The sequence below is a fragment of the Juglans regia genome, chromosome 2 (genome assembly GCF_001411555.2).
Source record: "Juglans regia cultivar Chandler chromosome 2, Walnut 2.0, whole genome shotgun sequence".
In the NCBI taxonomy this organism is placed as follows: Eukaryota; Viridiplantae; Streptophyta; class Magnoliopsida; order Fagales; family Juglandaceae; genus Juglans; species Juglans regia.
In genome coordinates, this window is record NC_049902.1 from 33997535 (window position 1) to 34014745 (window position 17211).

A 17211-nucleotide genomic window follows, 5' to 3' on the forward strand; every position below is an offset into this window, starting at 1 on the left:
ATTAAAAAAAACTGTTTTCTTAATGATCATTTAAATTTTAAAGTCTTTTACTGAAATTTAATAAATGAGATGATGGATTATAAATAGTAATTAAATTTATGAATTAAAATTTATAAATAATAATAAATAGTAATGAGAGTTACTTGATCCAAACCGGCTTCGAAAAAGAAATTTGAGGAAAAAAAAAAAAAACGGCGGCGATCAAAATGACGGTCAATGGCGCACGTTAGCAACCAGCCTAACGTTCCCCCCGCCATATCTGCGGACCAAAACACAGACACGTCTTCACTTTGCACTCTTCTCTCCATTTATTGATTCGATTTGATCCCCGGATTTACCAAACCCTGTCGAATTCTCCGAGTCTTCTTTTGTTCTCTCTTTCCGATTACAAAACAAAATAATTTTCTCAGCTCACAAATTTATAGAAAAATGCGAATTCTGCGGTCTCAGAGCTTCGCAATGAACAGAAACGTTCTTAGTCCGAATTCAATGGCTGTGGGGCTGAGAGGCATCGTTACCAGCTGCAGAGCCGTGGTGTTGCCGCGCTTTGGTGGCCCGGAGGTGCTTGAGCTTCGGCCTAACGTCGAAGTCCCCGATCTCAAGCCCAGCGAAGTCCTCGTCCGTACTCGTGCCGTCTCCATTAACCCCCTCGATACCAGGGTATGCTCTCATTGTTTTTGTTAAAATTTGTTCGTGTGCTGGAAGCTTGTTAAATTCGTTGCTGCAATTAGATATACTTAAACCGCAAAAAACAATTATCCGGAATATCTTGAATGTCCACCGATTTTACAATCTTAGAATTAGCGTAAGATTTTTTTTTTTTTTTTCTGCAACTCCTGTGGATGCTTAAAATATATATATATATATATATGTATATATATATATATATATATTAACTATGTGCAGTGCTTAAACAGTCCAATCTTCTGCCATACCCGGTGCCCCTTCCATTTCCCTCCACTCTGGACACAAATTGAACGTTTACGATTTTAATGTTTTCAGATGCGATCTGGTTATGGTCGTTCCATATTTGAACCACATCTACCTCTCATTTTGGGGCGTGATATTAGTGGTGAAGTGGCAGCGCTTGGAGCTTCAGTTCGGTCACTGAGTGTTGGGCAAGAAGTTTTCGGGGCATTGCATCCTACTGCCATTAGGGGTACTTATGCCGACTATGCTATTCTTTCTGAAGAGGAGCTTGCTCCCAAACCCGTTGGAGTTACACATGTGGTAAATATTGGAGCGTTTTGCGTTTTTAGCCGAAGCATTATTGACATAAATCTTTACCTCATGTGAGTGGACATTTTCATCGCAACTATCAAAATCTGTTGTAGTGCCGAATGAAGTTCATTTACAGGATTATGTCAATAAACTTTTGTGTCCTTTTGAACAAAGTGCTGAACGGTGATGCCAAATAATCAGAATGCCCCATCATTGTTGAGATGGACAAAAAAAAAAAAATTAAAAAGCTGCAAAAAAATATCATTTTTGGACATTACAGGTAGTCAAGAGAACAAAGACAAAAAAGAATTTGGCTTCAGATTGTTTGATTGATGAGCAGTACTTTGAATTCTGAAAATCACCTCTTCAGAATGCACTGTTGCAAAAACTGTAGTTGTTATTTCCATACCTTGTTTTAGCCTGTGATTTGGAATTTTCATGCGAGAAAACATAAAATTAGTTTTTTTTTAATAAGAAATGGTTGATTTATGGAGAAAACATTGAATAAGTTGTGATGATAACATTTCTTGTTGCAGTCCAGAGTTTCTTATTTCAGTATGACATGTGGCCTAACTGCAGCTCTCAACATACGATGAATAACATAATTGAAAAGTTGTTAAAATGTGCATATTTCCTTGTCTGCGGAGATTGACTTTGCATATACCTTTTGTGCTCCTAGGAGGCAAGCGCCATTCCTTTTGCTGCACTGACAGCATGGCGTGGTTTAAAAGGTACTGCTAGGATAAGCGAGGGGTATGGTTTGATCTCTCTCTCTCTCTCTCTCTCTCTCTCTCAAATATGTTTTCTTTGCCATTTCTTAGCCACTTCTTTTTTCATCAAGGTGTATAAATACTGAGTTACTTTGTATTGTTTATACGTTTCATTTTCATTTTCTTTTCCATAGTATTGAAGGCACAAATCTGTCACCATTATATATATTGGAGTCTTCACCACAAAATGGCTGAAATTTGAGAAGAATTTATTTCAGGAATTTGGGTAATAATTTTACAAATGAGGACGGTTTTACAAAAAGATATTCCTGAAAGTTTTCTGAATTTAGCATTTTTGAGTTGATTGTGTGAATGTAAACATGCTTATTTAACAAGTGTCAGCCATTGATGGTGCTTGACTGGCCCTGTGTTTTTATTACAAATATCACTTCACTGGGATATGCTGGTATGATTGATACTGACGGAAGAATTTAGTAACTGGTATACAATTTTAATATGATAGCAATTACATACTTTCAGTTCATTACATGAGCTTTGGAAAAAATGATGAGATACGTGACCATGCATTTTTCAACCCAAAGTTACCTTATGTTCTTTATGTTAGGTTTTCATTATGTATTCCCTCGTAATGCATCCTTGATCTCATCTTCACAGGCAAAGACTATTAGTTGTGGGTGGTGGAGGAGCAGTAGGGTTTGCTGCAATTCAGCTTTCAGTGGCTGCAGGGTGCCATGTTACAACTACATGTGGAAGTCAAAGTATTGGTCGATTATTGGCCGCCGGTGCTGAGCAGGCAGTTGACTACACTGCAGAGGTCACTATCACTCTCTTCAGATACCTTACTAGATAGTGATTTGATTGGAATGTGGGGACCGATACTGAAATTTCTTCATTAATTTACAGGACCTTGAATTGGCAATAAAAGGGAAGTTTGATGCTGTTTTGGACACTATTGGTGTACCAGAAACGGAAAGAATAAGCATCAACTTCTTGAAGAGAGGTGGACACTATATGACACTTCAGGTAGGAGATAATTTCATGGTTTTCTCTAAATAATTTCTGTATTCTCCTTTGCTGAATTCTGCCACATGAGCGTTTGAAGTTTTTAGCCTCTTACATTGTAGGGTGAGGCTGCAGCTTTGGCTGATAGGTATGGGCTAGCTGTTGGGCTTCCTTTAGCTACGGCTGTCTTACTGAAGAAACAAATTCAATACCGTTATTCTCATGGAATAGGTAAAAGGCTATAGGCTACATCTTTATTCTAGCAGAATATTTGATTATATATTTGAACATTTTGTAATTTCTCAATAAATTTTTGGTTCAGAAGTCCCTGTTTTAGCCTCAGTGTAGGTTGCTTTTAAAGTTTTGATCAATGTACAAAAAAACAAATGCCAAACAAGATCAAGTAAAAGGCTATAAACGGGGAAGTAAGAAGGGAAAACATGATCATACATGAAACACTTTGATTGTTTGTTGTGGCACTCTTGTTATTGGGTTTGTGGTTTATTGAGTGTAGTCGTTAATCTGATGCAGCATACATCTTTAATCTGATAAATAATAAATTCAGAAATATATTATCACCCTTGTGAAAAGATCTTAGGGAGTTAAGGTCCTTCCTCAAACAATTTGTGAGTGTTAATTACCTTGTATTCAGAAGTTGGAGGATCAAACCTCTCTAGGGCCCAAACTTCACTTCTCCTCCTTTCTTGCTTAGGCCTTCTCTAAGGGGGTTGTTGTGCACCAACTTTAGGAATACCTTTGTCCTTGGTTATCTTTCTTAGAGCCTAGTTCAGTTGTGCATGTGTGAGAAATTATAAACCTTGACTCGAATTGGGTTGTGGGTCTTTGTCAGAGGAACGAGTTTATGCTAAAGAAAAAATTCAGGGTTAAAAATAAAAATTAATAAATAGCATGTGGAGGTGGAGGGAATGGCTACTGCTATCTTTATAAAACATGTTATTAGATGAAGGAATTTTGGTGTCCACTTAATGTTATTGTCCATGGTATGACTTAAATGGTCTCGACATATCTGCAACTCTATTTAACTCTCTGTTAAAGTACATATCTAACCTCCAGAATGAAATTTTGACAAATTCCAATGTCTTCTGTCATGGGTTCCAACCTTGATCCCATAATTGATCATTTTTTAATGCCTATTAGCTCTCCTTATAATACACGCGGCCTCTTCATTGTGTGTTTGTTCATATTAATTTCTGTCTTCAAATTCTATGAGTTACACATCTTCATACGGTTTTTGTACCCTGCATTAACATGTGCAAGCACCTGAAGGTCATTTAACCAATGCCTGCAATATTGTTTTGATGGTGCAGAATATTGGTGGACTTACATGAGGGCTGACTCAGAAGGTTTAGATGAGATACGCAGGCTCTCTGAAGCTGGGAAGCTGAAAATGCCCGTGGAAAAAACGTTTCCCATCACACAGGTGAGAGAGGCTCACAAGGCCAAAGACAAGAGGCACATTCCCGGTAAAATAGTGCTGGAACTTGACTGAAGAATATGCCATGACTTCTACTTTTTGTTTTGCATGACTGGGATTTTTTTAAGACCAAAGTGCCATCACATTGAAGTGCCATTTTGGTCGGTGGATACTGCATTATAGGTCGTTCCAGTACAATAAGTAATAGGATTTTGTACAGGAGCTGAAAGTTTTCGTGGTAGAGACATTAAATATCTAGTTGGCAAGGTGTAAATGTTTGAGAACGATTTATTATGCTAAATATTTGTTATTATTTCATTGCTATTGATCGCAGTTTGATGTTAACTGGAGATAGGCAGTATGTGCAGGTTTGGGGGGTGAGATGGAAATTTTGTGTTTTGTTTTAATGTTTAAAATATTATGTTTTAGTATTATTATTGTATTGAGATTTGAAAAAGTTGAATTGAGATTTGAAAAAGTTGAATTCTTTATTATATTTTGTATGAGAATTTGAAAAATGTGTAATGATGAGATGAGATGAGAATTTTATATCTCATCCCACCCCCCCAAACCTGTCCTTGTGACTTGAATTCATAGCCAGCACGCCTGAGGAATTACCAAATAAACCCATCATATATAACTGTCTCTAACTACCATTTCCACCTAGTAAGGCAAAATCGAATTTCAGAAGCTTGAAGAAACAAGATCTCTTTTTTATTTTTATTTATTTTTTCCTGCAATATGGATAAGGTACAAAAGAGGTCTAAAAGAACATCTTGAAATAATGAAGAACCGCTGGTGGATTGTGGAACTGCAGCAAGGCAACCATGCCATATCCCAGGTGCCTGCGTTTGTGTTTTTTTTTTATTCGGGGAGGGGGGTCGAACCAAGACCTCCATTTTGGATTTTCTGTTTTTGCCTTCAACCCCAACTTTTCATTCCTTGCTTGCTTTGCCCTGATTTTGGCATTTTGCCCAAGCACTACTAGTCTACTACTACTACTACCGTTCCATGTAGGGAGTAAAACTAATCGAGGATGAACTCCAGAGCACATGCATAGTCTTGCACTGGCTCGAACCCCAGCATCTTCAAGTGTCGCAGTAACACTGCACTAAAAAAGAAAATACAATTAACGGTTGTTTGGTCAGGGATCGGTTGCTTTCTATGGTCTGGTAAGTTTGGGGTATTAATTGTGGTCAAACTCATCCCTTTAGGAGCCATCTCTTTTCAAGGTCCCATTGAAGCATTCTGAATCTTTTACGGATCCAACTCGTAAGGAGTTGTGAGCTGTTTCTGTGCCTTGATGTATAGCATTAGCTTAGGCTTTGTACATACTTGGGAGTAAATTTGCACCAAATTCAATTTCCGCACAGCCCCGTCTACACAGTGAAAAGCGGCCATGGACCACCTAATCTTGAAACACATGTAAAGCGGGTGATTTTCCACTCAAAACACACAGTGATTTTCAGTTTGATTAATAGATAATATGAGATGAGTTGAAATGATTTGTAAATAATAATAAAATTTATTAATTAAAATTTATAAATAATAATAAATAGTAAAAAAAATGAGTTGAGCATCACTCATCCAAACTGACTCTTAGGATACGTTTGGGTAATAAGAAGTGTTGAGAAGTGTTGAGAATAATAGTAAAAAAGTAATGAAAAAGTAATAATAAAATATTGAATAGTAGTAAAAAATAAATAAAAAGTAATGAATAGTAAAAAAATAGATAAAAAATAATAATAAAATAAAAAATAATAATGAATACTAATACTCTCACTTACCAAACATATCCTTAATATATAACCTTAAAAAAAAGCATTTTCTTTTTGTCACATTCAAGCTGTTTGTTTATTTTCCTGCTTTCTGGGCAACATTCAGAAAGCCCATTATAATATTGGATCCTATTTTTTTGTTAAAAGAAATCATTAACTTATATAGTCTGCTTTTAAAAAGCAAATAAGAAAAAAAAGAAAAGAAAAGAAATAGTTTTGTTGTCTGCTTGTGGTGTAAATGTTTAGTCAAAGCCCTTCCCTTTAGGTGAAGTAACCTTGACCCACTCATTATTTTGGTTATCATTTCACTTTGAAGTTAGGGTCTATGATTCTTTTATATGGTATTGTATTGTATTGGGGTAGCTTTCTGCAGCTTAGGCATTCACTATGAAATTACCACTTAGTACAAGCCGGAATTTATTCAGTGAAAAAATTACCCATTACCAGGGAGCGTGGGTCGAACTATACTTTTTTTTTTTTTTTTTTTTATCATAATTGATCCATGCATGGAGAAGATTATCATCATGGTCACCACCTGTATTGGGCTCCGGTCACGTGGCACCTTTGGATTCTTACACAGTCTACACCTCGTCCCTCTCGACCCCTACCATGTGAGCTCCCCTCCAAAAAGGACTTTCATTCTTGCATTTAATATCGAAAATGCCACTTTGTCATTTAGCTTCGAGAAAACGGCTCCTGTGCGTTGGTGTGGGTAACTCTCAGAGAGAGGCCGGGAGAGAGGCTCAGGCACGAGGTCACACGTACGGATGGGTCATGGGTTCTTGATGTTCTTCCCAATACATACTTCCTCTTTTATCTCTATTCTTTTTTTCTTTCTGTTGTCCCTGATCTGGCCACGTTGTTGTAATGTAAAAGACCATCCTTAGAACATGCTACACACATTTTTACTGTAAAAAATATGAATCAAGTCCTGACTATTCTCTTCTCCCACTATGCCATTAGAGAGATAAACCAAGTGGTAAGAATTTAAGGCACAGTAATACTGTCAGTGCCTTTAACTCGGGCATGTCTTGTATATTATAATGCTTCTTGTCATTGTATTCTACTGCTTTTATCAAATGTTCATCTTGAAGGGTGTTAATGGCATTAGAAACTTTATTAGACCAAAGTTGCTTGGAGGGCATGCATCTCATATTCTGTCCCCAGTTTCTCTTATGAGGGCATGCATCTCATAACCTTATAAATTTATGACATTGTGGTAAGATCCATCAAGTATAATCTGTAATCTTACAACATTGGTGACTACTCTCAATCAACCTTATTGGTAATTTGGTCTACCATTTAGAGATTGGGAGAGTTTGGTTGATGTCGTATTGTACACCAAAATGGATGGGAAAAGAGCTAAAGCACAAAGCAGAGCACTAGCTACTTTCTTTAGAAAACATTGCTTTCCAATTTTTTTTAGGGCTTTCCCTTTTCCTTTATGAGTTTCAGACTGGTAAAGCATAAGAATTCCACACCTAGCTATAGAACTGAAAATCTCGTGCAAACCAGGACACAAAACCTCCTTGTTCACCTGTGTGAACTGAAAACCTCTGCATAGATGCAAGTGATAAAACTTTATTCTAGCACAAGTGTCCAAAAGCTTTGTCCAAAAGCTTTGTGCGAAAGGTAAGGGCATTATTTTCGTCATAAGTTATTAACACCGAGGCCCATAGAACCGGACCCTACACTCACTTGGTTACATAAACTTACATTTCGCTAAAGACAGAGCTCTCTCTCTCTCTGTTGCTCTGCAGTCTGTACCTCTGAAACCATAGCCCCAACGATACCACCAACCAAAGATCTTCTTCATCCAATAGTCTCCTCCAATCGATTGACTGTCCCAAAAAAGGTCCCACACATCTTTCACCTCCAATGGCCGAAACAAAGTGAAAGATTATCGAGAAAAATTGAAAATGGAATCAGGGAGACCCCATCGCACAACAAGCACTAATAGCAGTAGCACCAGTGAGCTCTTCATCTGCTTCACCTCGCGGCTTTCCTCCTCTTCCTCCATGAAGCTCTCCAAATCCATCCTCAGCCCAGGCCGTACCAGAGAACCATCCCAAATCTCTCTCTCCTCCTCTCTAAGCCGAAGACTGAAAAGCAGTGGCAGCATGAAGGGCGGCCAGGCGTCGCCAATGTTCCCAACTGGGGGCAAGAAACGAGGGTGCGCTTTCGAAAACCCGGAGCCTTCGTCCCCCAAAGTGACCTGTATTGGCCAGGTGAGAGTCAAGACCAAGAAGCATGGGAAAAAGATGAGAACGAGATCGAAAAGAAGAGGCGAAGCGAGCTTCCGGAGAGTGGAGCAGCAAAATGCGACTGTTGTCACACATCAAGAGCTTAACATTCAGAATAATGTGAATGGTCAGTTTCAAAGCCACCAGATTTTACAACAACAGCATCAGGAGTGCTTGCCGCATCGGAACCAAAGATGGGTACATCTACCAGTAACAATTTGCGAAGCTTTGAGGGCTTTCGGTGCTGAGTTGAATTGTTTCCTACCGTGTCGGTCTTCGTGTATGACAAGCGAGAGGGAAAAGGAAGAAAAGGCCGCAAGATCGGACGGCGGTGAGAGTGGAAATGGAAGTTCTTGTGGGGCTGTGTTTGGGAGGTGGCTGGTGACAATGCAAGAAGGTGAAGGCAAGGGGAGGGAGATAGAGTTAGTAGTGGGAGAGGAAGACGGAGTGGCGGATAGGAGGAGTCACAGTATGCGGAGGAGGGAGATTCTTGATGGGGACTTTGAGATTAAGGAGCAGGGGAATGAGGTTGCTCAAGAAGAGGAAGCAAGGGTGAGTATTTGTATTCCGCCCAAGAACGCTCTGCTGCTCATGAGGTGCAGATCTGACCCGGTGAAAATGGCGGCCTTGGCGAATCGGTTTTGGGAGTCCCCGGTTCAGAAAGATGAGGACGGCGATGAAGATGAGCGTCAGAAAGATGAGGGAGAAGACCAAGAGGATTTGGTAGTGGGTGAAGAAAGGCAAGGAAAAGTTGAGGTGGAAACAGAGGTAAAAGGGGATGAGATTCGTGAAAAGCGGGTTCCTGATGGTGAAGAGCATTCACACATGATTATTGAGGAACAAGACGGGGGTGTAGAAGAAAACCCAGAAAGGAGCCCAGAATATGTCAATGAGCTACAAGAACACCAATTGGAGCAAGATGAAGACGACGATAATGCTGAAGAAGACGTAGAAGACGAGGAAGAAGAAGAGTTAGAGTTGTGCCAGGCGGTACCAGCAGAAGAATCTCAGTTGAGTTCTTCACCTGAAGATCTCGTAGCTCGAGAGAACTCGGAGACGGAACAATACATGCACAAGCTTGTTCAAAAGGATGAGGAAGTCCACCAAAATGAACCCGTGGCCGAACATAAAGAACCAGAAGCAGAAGATGACAAAGTAGCTAGCTTTTCAACTTCTTCTGTAATGTCGGCACAGTCAGAGCAAGAATCAGAAGCGCAAGAAGAAGGGCAAGAAGAGAAGACTGGAGCTTTAGCCGAAGAAGCAGAGGAGTCAAAGGAGGAGAAAGAGACGCAAGAGAGGCCTCGGGAAGACGGAGAGACAGCGACCCACGAAAAACCCAAACCCGAAGTACCGAGAACCAACGAAGATAATCCGAGTTTAGAGTCAAAGATACGAGAAAGTCGATCAAAGTCAGAGAGAGGGAGTTCGGGCTTGCCGGATTGCTTGCTGTTAATGATGTGCGAGCCGAAGCTGTCCATGGAGGTCTCCAAAGAGACCTGGGTTTGCGGTACGGACTTCATCCGATGCCTCCCAGAGAGACCGGTCAACAAAACGAACGGCGGAGATGTGATCAAGAAACGAGTCAGCACCGAGAATTCCAATCCAACGTATCCGGCGCAGCAGCAGCAACAGCCGCCGCCGCCGCCACCTCTGCATCCGCCTCGATCTTCGTGTTCGTTTCCTATTGCGGCGGCTCCTAGAGCCGGCGCTTCGATGGCTGGCATGATAGAGCAGAAGCTGGTGGGGTCCAATGGGTACGAGCCGTTCGTTCTGACACGGTGCAAATCGGAACCGATGAGGTCGGCGAAAAAGTTCGCACCGGATGCTTGCTTCTGGAAGAATCGGAAGCTGGAGCCTCACCGCCCGGCAACGTTTGGGGTGGGCGCGGCTGGGATCGGGTTCTGAGCCGAGGTAATTATGGGAATCTGATAAAAAGAAGAAGAAACAAAGGGGGTAGCAAATTCTGAATGTGTTTTTACTGTAGTTTTTACAGGGTGCTTTTATTGCTCTCTCATGTTTGTAAATCTCTGTCTAATGATTTCCGAGCAATTTTTTTTTTCTTTTTTTGTTCTTTTTCCTGTTCTTTTTTATTTTCTTCATCCAATTTCCCCCATTTGGGTAATAGTTATATAGTTAAAATCTGTTTAATGGTCCATGTGTATGTTAGGCTTAATACTCTAAATTTTAACTCTTTATTCCTGTAATTCTAATTGTGATCAAATTGTCAAATAGTATAAAAAATAAAATTCATATAAAAACACAAAAAATACAACTTAAGAAAACATCTACAACATATAAAAATAATTGAAAGTCTAAAAAAGAAAAATGTCAAATTGAAGAAAAAAGGTTAAAGGAATTTTAAAGTATGTTTTATCATTTTTAACTAAGGGATTTATTATACATTAGTTATTATTCACTCTTATACTCCAAATCTGTAAATTTTTTATAGGATGTGTGGGTGTTTTTTATAGGGTATGAAAATATTTTTTATAAGATGTGGGGTGATAAATAGTAGTTGATGAGAATAATTTTGCTTTAACTAATTACATATTGTTCTTAGTTTTCATATATATTCAGGTTATAACTTTTGTATTTTCTAATTTTATTGTTTGGTTTCTCAAATGGTTTTTAATTATATATACTACTTGAGGCTTTTTTATTTTTCTTCCTTGTGTCATGCCACGTGGCACGTCAGGTTAACATGTGTTTATTATCTGAAGGTTAGTTAAACAGCATATAGTTGAAAATTAAAATATAAAAATAATCTATTCAATCCTAGATTCCTAATAATAATTCATGAATAATGATAGAGGGTGGGGTTGGCAAAAGCCACACCAGTGGGACAGTGAAGGTGAGGCAGTCAAGCTGGAACTTGATGGTTCTGGATGATTAAAGATTGGCAGTTTGCTTTAGCTGTTTATTACGTGTCTCTGAAATAATGTTTGGTAGTTTTATGGTCTAATCAATTCACATTCCTCTTATAGCTATAACTCTTTTTCATTATGTGCCCCTGAAATATAATGAGTTTTTTGTTTGTTTGTTTTTTTTATTGCTTCAATCAGCATTTTGATGAATTTTCATGTTTGATTTGTTGTTGTGATCAAATTGAAGTAGACTCCATTGATTCTGTATTAACATTAACAGCTTTGGAACTTGACTAGTTAAACCCTTAAAACAAAAGTCAAGAAACTGATAAAAAAGGGTTTATACAACTCCAGAACAGAACAGAAAATAAAGGGAAAGGCCAAAATAGCTCCAGACCAGACTGGATGAGTTGTAGGCTCTGCATGCACTAATCAATTTCCAAGGCAGCAGAAAAGCTAAGCTAGTGGATTCGATATCATCTTTTACAGAGATTCCAGCCTTTCTGAGGCTATATTTTTTTTTTTTTTTTTTTTTCACCTGTACTCAGCTTTGTGTGTTTTCTTTATGAGATGTGAACAAGAACAAATACAAATACTGAAAACCAAAAAGAAGAAAAAGTAAGACCAGTAGTACATTTGGCTCCAGAAGGACATATGCTGGAGTTTTTTGGACAGATTCCTATTGGCCTTATTACATACATGCTTGAAGTTTCTCCATGAAGTACCCTTTGGTGATCCACTTGTACAGGAAAAAGATGCTGCAGGTTGTTGCTCAAGCTCTTGTCTCTACTTCTGTGGTTTTGTTCTTTCAGCTTCATCGATATTGTAACTCTTATAACTTAAAATTAAGGTCATTTGTCTGATAAATACAGAAATTAGGTTTAGCTACATTTGATTCACTTGTGATTTGAATCGAGCTTGATTTGTCATTGTATGGTTTAAAAAGCATTTTTATCTGCTCAGGTCACATCCTTCAAATAATTTTCAATCCTAAATTGTTGAAACTCATGTTTAAACAATATGCCTCAAAAGGAATGTCTGAAAAGAATAGTAATCTTATCGAAACCATTCATGGAAATGGCATGAAAAACAATATATATATATGTGTGTGCGTGTGTGTGTGTGTGTTTATCTAAAGAAAAGCATCAAAACTATGAAGGGAAGTTCCAAAGTGATTTCTAAGCCTGAACTCTATCTCATGTACTGGTTGTGTCCCAAAGTTGTTCCAAGGTAACAAGGCAACATCGTTCAAATTGAAATTTATATTATACCCCGAGAGTGCTGTTTTAGCCACACTCGAGCACACATGGAAATAAGATATGGTATCTTCGACAAACATTTTGGCCACTCACATATGGAGAGAGAGGCATTTAAAAGCATGCCGATAAAAACTAAAGACCCAAAGGGAGGCCAGATGACAAGCATATAAAGGTCCTCCAAGCACCTTCTCTCTCTTTTTTGGGTAGTGGTTTCCTCTCCGTAGTGTTCCAGTCCATTCCAGTGTGTATCCCACCAAACTTATTCCCAACAGGTACCTCCAAACGAAGGTGCCAGACATGGAGACAGGTAACACAGCTTAGATAAAATATTAATCCCCCGATAGAATGTGGAGTATGATTTCTATTCCGAAGTCCTCCACACCCCCGCCCCCTCCAAGGATTCAACAACAAATTAGAAAACTGAAGCCTACAACTCAAAGTCTCAAAGACAGGTGTAGCTGCCTGAACTTTTCTACACCGTCCCTCGATGATTTTCACCACTAGAACCAACAAAAAAATAGTAAGAAATTTTTATTGGGTCTATAAAACAGTAATCATCTTTCTGCAATAATAGTCTAGTAATTCCATAGAGAATTGAGTACACACCCATCGATGGTAAAGACCAAGAACCATGATGAAGAAAATGAGTTTATAGCTTTTATGTTTTCTTTTCAACATGGCGTTTACATTATCGTGTATCATTTGACTTTTGATCCCCCTTGCTGCTGCTTACTTCAGTAGTGTTTGTGGCACTCTCAGCTGCTGAATTTGGTGGCTCATCACCTTTGCTTTGGTTTTCTATATTTGTAGAACTTTCCATCATGGAATAAATGGCGAGCTGACCAGAATGAAGGAATAAAGCAATAGAGTTGGTGCAAAAAACAAAGGTTGCAATTAGGTAGCACGACCCATTTACAATAGTCCTGCCAACAGCAAAAACAGATGATAATGAGTTTTTTCACATCAACATGTGCTGGAAGGGAGTGGTAGGAACTACCCCATGGTTATAGTTATCTGGAGGACCTAAAAGATTGGAAGGTATCAGAATTATATGATGACCATCTCAAGACATGTCAATCATCTCAAGATTTTCTTGAACGGGCAAGGATACTGTGTATTATGTAAAGATAACATGAAAGGTTTTTGTTGTGGATTTTCCTTCATTGGTCTTTAGGAAAGCCCTCTGTCACATGCATATGCATAAAAAATAATTTCTCCCATTTTTGTTTTCTTGTAGACAATAAATTGATTACAGACAACTATGCATCTTGGATGTATGTATCACTGTCACATGGTTTTTTAATTAAAACATGAGTTCGATGGGACCCTCCTCAGCTGCAGAGGTGGATGTTGGTTAGGGAACCTGGGCAAGCTATGTCTCTGGTCTTGCTCGAGGGAGGGCTAAGACATGGTGGAGGGCAATGGGTGTGTAATGGAAGTTTATAAGAATAGGTAAGGAAAGAGAGCAGTTGCGGATGTGAGGGAAGGAGCCAGGGAAGTTGAGAGAGAGTGGCAGGATTAAGACTGCAACATTTGAGGTTTTTCACGTTATGGATCAGTCACTTTTCGGCTATTGATGATTGAATTTGCGTCCCATGAAGCTCCTGTTTTGAAATGGAAGACAAAGATGCTATAATATCTGGCATGCATTTTAGGCTTTTGTTCTTTTCTTCCTGTGTTTGATTCTGGAAAACGACAACATTCGCAAATACGCAAGTTCAGAATTTAGTATTTCTCATGATAAGTTCATAACATGCAACGGAATCAGGGTTCAGTCAAGAACTAACAAGCTCCCATAGTACATTTCCTACATAGCAAATAAGAAAAACGAAACTGTTTACATAAAACTTTATTAGGACTAAATACTTGCAACTTTATTTGCTTGATTCGTTCAGCAATCCCTGCAACTCAGTTTCGCTTTGGATGAAATGCTCATCAATCCCTATATACACCTATATTAAATTCAGGAATTGCAAAGGACCAAAAGATTAATTAGCATTGTATGGAATTATGGATTAGATATCTGAGCATGATAGCCGATCGCATTCTGTTGTCAAATTTCATAAGTTGATTGATCTTCAGCATTATCAGCGGACATTGGATGCCACAGCTCTTGCCCAAAACTTGATCTGTGCCTTCATGTCTTCTGTAGATCCTTTGGGAGCCCAATTTGGGACTGGAGGGGCAGAGCCTTGCACAAACCATGCCTCGGAAAGATAAGGCCTTCTCCCCTTATCTTCTTCCTCCAAATCCTCCTCAGGCTTATTCCCCTGCAAACCAGGAAGTATCTTTACCACATTTGGGCTCAAGTCCTTGTCAAATGTGAACCCCAAGTCCTTAAATCCTTGCACTTCTTCAGACTCAAGATCGCTTTTGCTCTTCCTCAACTTGGTTTGTGGAAGGAGTCGTCGTCTCATTTCCTTGGTAAAGTCCGAGTTAATGTCTTCCACCTCCGGCGGTCTGTATCTAGGAAGACTGTAACTTTGTGCCATGCCCTACAGTCCAGAAGGTACGCTACATTATAAAGTGAAATAATGTAGAAAAATGGCATGGTCAACTTAAAATTAACTGCCATTCAATCAGCACAGATGCAGAGTTCAGGCATTCAAATCAAACAAGACGATTCAAGACTTTCTAGGTGGTCATCTCATCTGTGTTTAGTTCTCATAAGCTCAAAACGAATGTTTACTGTGAAAGGCAAGGAAATTCATGAATCTGACCTATGATCATATAGAAGGTGATGGTTATGGTTACCTTGTGACGCAGAAGGTCAGGTGATGGATGCCTAGTAGATCTGCTCAGTCTAGGATCACTTTCTCTGTCTTGATCAGTTATTTCTTCCCTCCCTATACCTGGTGGTAGGGATGGTGTTCTAAGCAAATTGCGACGTGTTGATTGCCCAATCAATGTATTTCTTCTGCCATCTCTTTCTTTTTCTTGAGATCCTTTTTTTCTCCCTATACAAGTTGGCAGCTGCTTTGGCGTTTGAAACAAATTCTGATGCAGTCTCTGCAGATTCAACTTACTCGTACTGTGATTGAATTTATTTTCTCGAGTTTCTACTTCCCTCCCTAAATAAGGTGGTAAAGATGGCGTGCGAACCAAACATGGAGGAACAAAACCATCGTCCTCTTTGAGCTTCCCTGTTGCACCAGATAAATTCTTGACTGACATCTCTAGGCCGGAGTTTGAGGACGGACAAGGATCAGAATTGCACCTTGACATCCTTGTTTTTCTATTAAGCGAGTTCCCAAAGAACCAACCCTCCTCCAAAAGATCCAAAGCTTCCACCTTTTCATCTATACTAAAAGAGGTCTCGAAAAGGTCAGCAATATGCTCCATGCTTGCCCAATTTCTCCCCCCTCAACAAGTTAAAAAGCGTCCACATGGGAGTTGTCTTATTTGATCCCATATCAATTTGTTATCCATTAAAAGATGCAACATCCCACCTAAATATACATAAAAAAAAAAAAACGCTGCAAAAGGGCTAACTGCGAAGGGAAGCCATGTGGGATTCGTCACCATGTGCTTGAACTTGAAACCAAATATAGTCTATGTTGGAAATGGGACTTTGTGGAGGCGTTTGAAGCGTTGATCAGAGAGAGGAGGTGAGAAATCAAGTGAGGAAATGTAGGGAACAAGTACGAAGGAAATATTGGGGAGGGTGGAAATGGAATTGCAGAGGTGCATGATATGGTCATGCCAGCACACTTCCCATGTGAAGGCCTTTTTGTTTAGGCAACTACATACTAGGGTCTTCTTTTATAGTTTCATGTGACAGCTATGGTTCTCGGTGTTTACTTAATAGAAAAAAGGGGCCTATGGTTCTACGTGTCAACATATAGGAACAATATCCGAAAATATCTTCCCTTTTTCCCTTTTTTTAAATTGAGTTTTTTGATTGGGTAATGATATATACAATATATTTTTATAACATATTTTATAATAATTTTATAAGATGAGGATATTTTTATAAAATGATATTATTTTTATAAAATATTTTATAAAAATATTACTCATTTAAAATATAATTATATAAAATATTGTGAATAAATTATTTTCCTGACCGACTCCTGATCTTGCAAACATGGGCTGGCCAAATAGTCCCAAACTCACCTGGAGAGGCATCCCATTTGCAGAGACAAATAGGCCCAAGCCATGTCAGAGAGAATCTAGAGAACAATCAATCATACCCACCTGTATCGTGGGTCGTGTTAGGCGCAGGTCAGGAGATGAACCTAATTAGAATGGCATACGACATCTACGAATATGAGCGAGTCCTAGCTACCTCCAAAAATTCCCTCTCAAAAGAAAAAACTGACCAAATTTCAAGTTTGTCGCTTAAAACTTAACTGGAGTCTCATTCCATTCCTATCCAACTACTGTATTGATACCGTATTCATCAATCAAAAATTATTATTTGGAAAAAGAGAGAAGCTACTCTACCGAGGATCCAATGGATGGATTACGATCATTTAAAAAAAAAAAGAAGTTGCTTAGTGTTTAAAGAAGTGTTTTTTAATAATATTGTAAATTGTTTTTTTAAAAAATGTTTAAAAATATGAAAAAAAAAAATGAAAAAGATCAATTGATCTTATCGGAAGCCATTCTCGTTCTACACCCACCGCTACAGCTATATCCCACGTCTCTTGGGAAAAAAAAGTACTTGATCTGATAT

The 17211-nt window shown here is 38.8% G+C and overlaps 3 protein-coding genes across 3 annotated transcripts; 2 read left to right on the top strand and 1 right to left on the bottom strand.

Moving 5' to 3' along the window:
• Window positions 1-194: 194 nt before the first annotated feature.
• On the top strand, window positions 195-4739 carry LOC109012790 (reticulon-4-interacting protein 1, mitochondrial-like). Its single transcript, XM_018994608.2, has 7 exons — window positions 195-660; window positions 1003-1230; window positions 1901-1974; window positions 2607-2766; window positions 2856-2975; window positions 3077-3185; window positions 4283-4739. Exons 1-7 carry the CDS (start codon window positions 430-432, stop codon window positions 4462-4464), a joined length of 1104 nt encoding a protein of 367 aa, XP_018850153.1. The 5' UTR covers window positions 195-429; the 3' UTR covers window positions 4465-4739.
• Window positions 4740-7571: 2832 nt separating this feature from the next.
• LOC109012804 (histone acetyltransferase KAT6A-like) lies at window positions 7572-10609 on the top strand. The gene has a single exon (XM_018994628.2). It carries the CDS (start codon window positions 8087-8089, stop codon window positions 10313-10315), a length of 2229 nt encoding a protein of 742 aa, XP_018850173.1. The 5' UTR covers window positions 7572-8086; the 3' UTR covers window positions 10316-10609.
• Window positions 10610-14244: 3635 nt separating this feature from the next.
• On the bottom strand, window positions 14245-16251 carry LOC109012813. Its single transcript, XM_018994636.2, has 2 exons — window positions 15288-16251; window positions 14245-15028 (listed from the first exon to the last, which is right to left on the bottom strand). The coding sequence occupies exons 1-2, from the start codon at window positions 15873-15875 to the stop codon at window positions 14621-14623; spliced, it is 996 nt and encodes a 331-aa protein (XP_018850181.1). The 5' UTR covers window positions 15876-16251; the 3' UTR covers window positions 14245-14620.
• Between the last annotated feature and the right edge of the window lie 960 nt (window positions 16252-17211).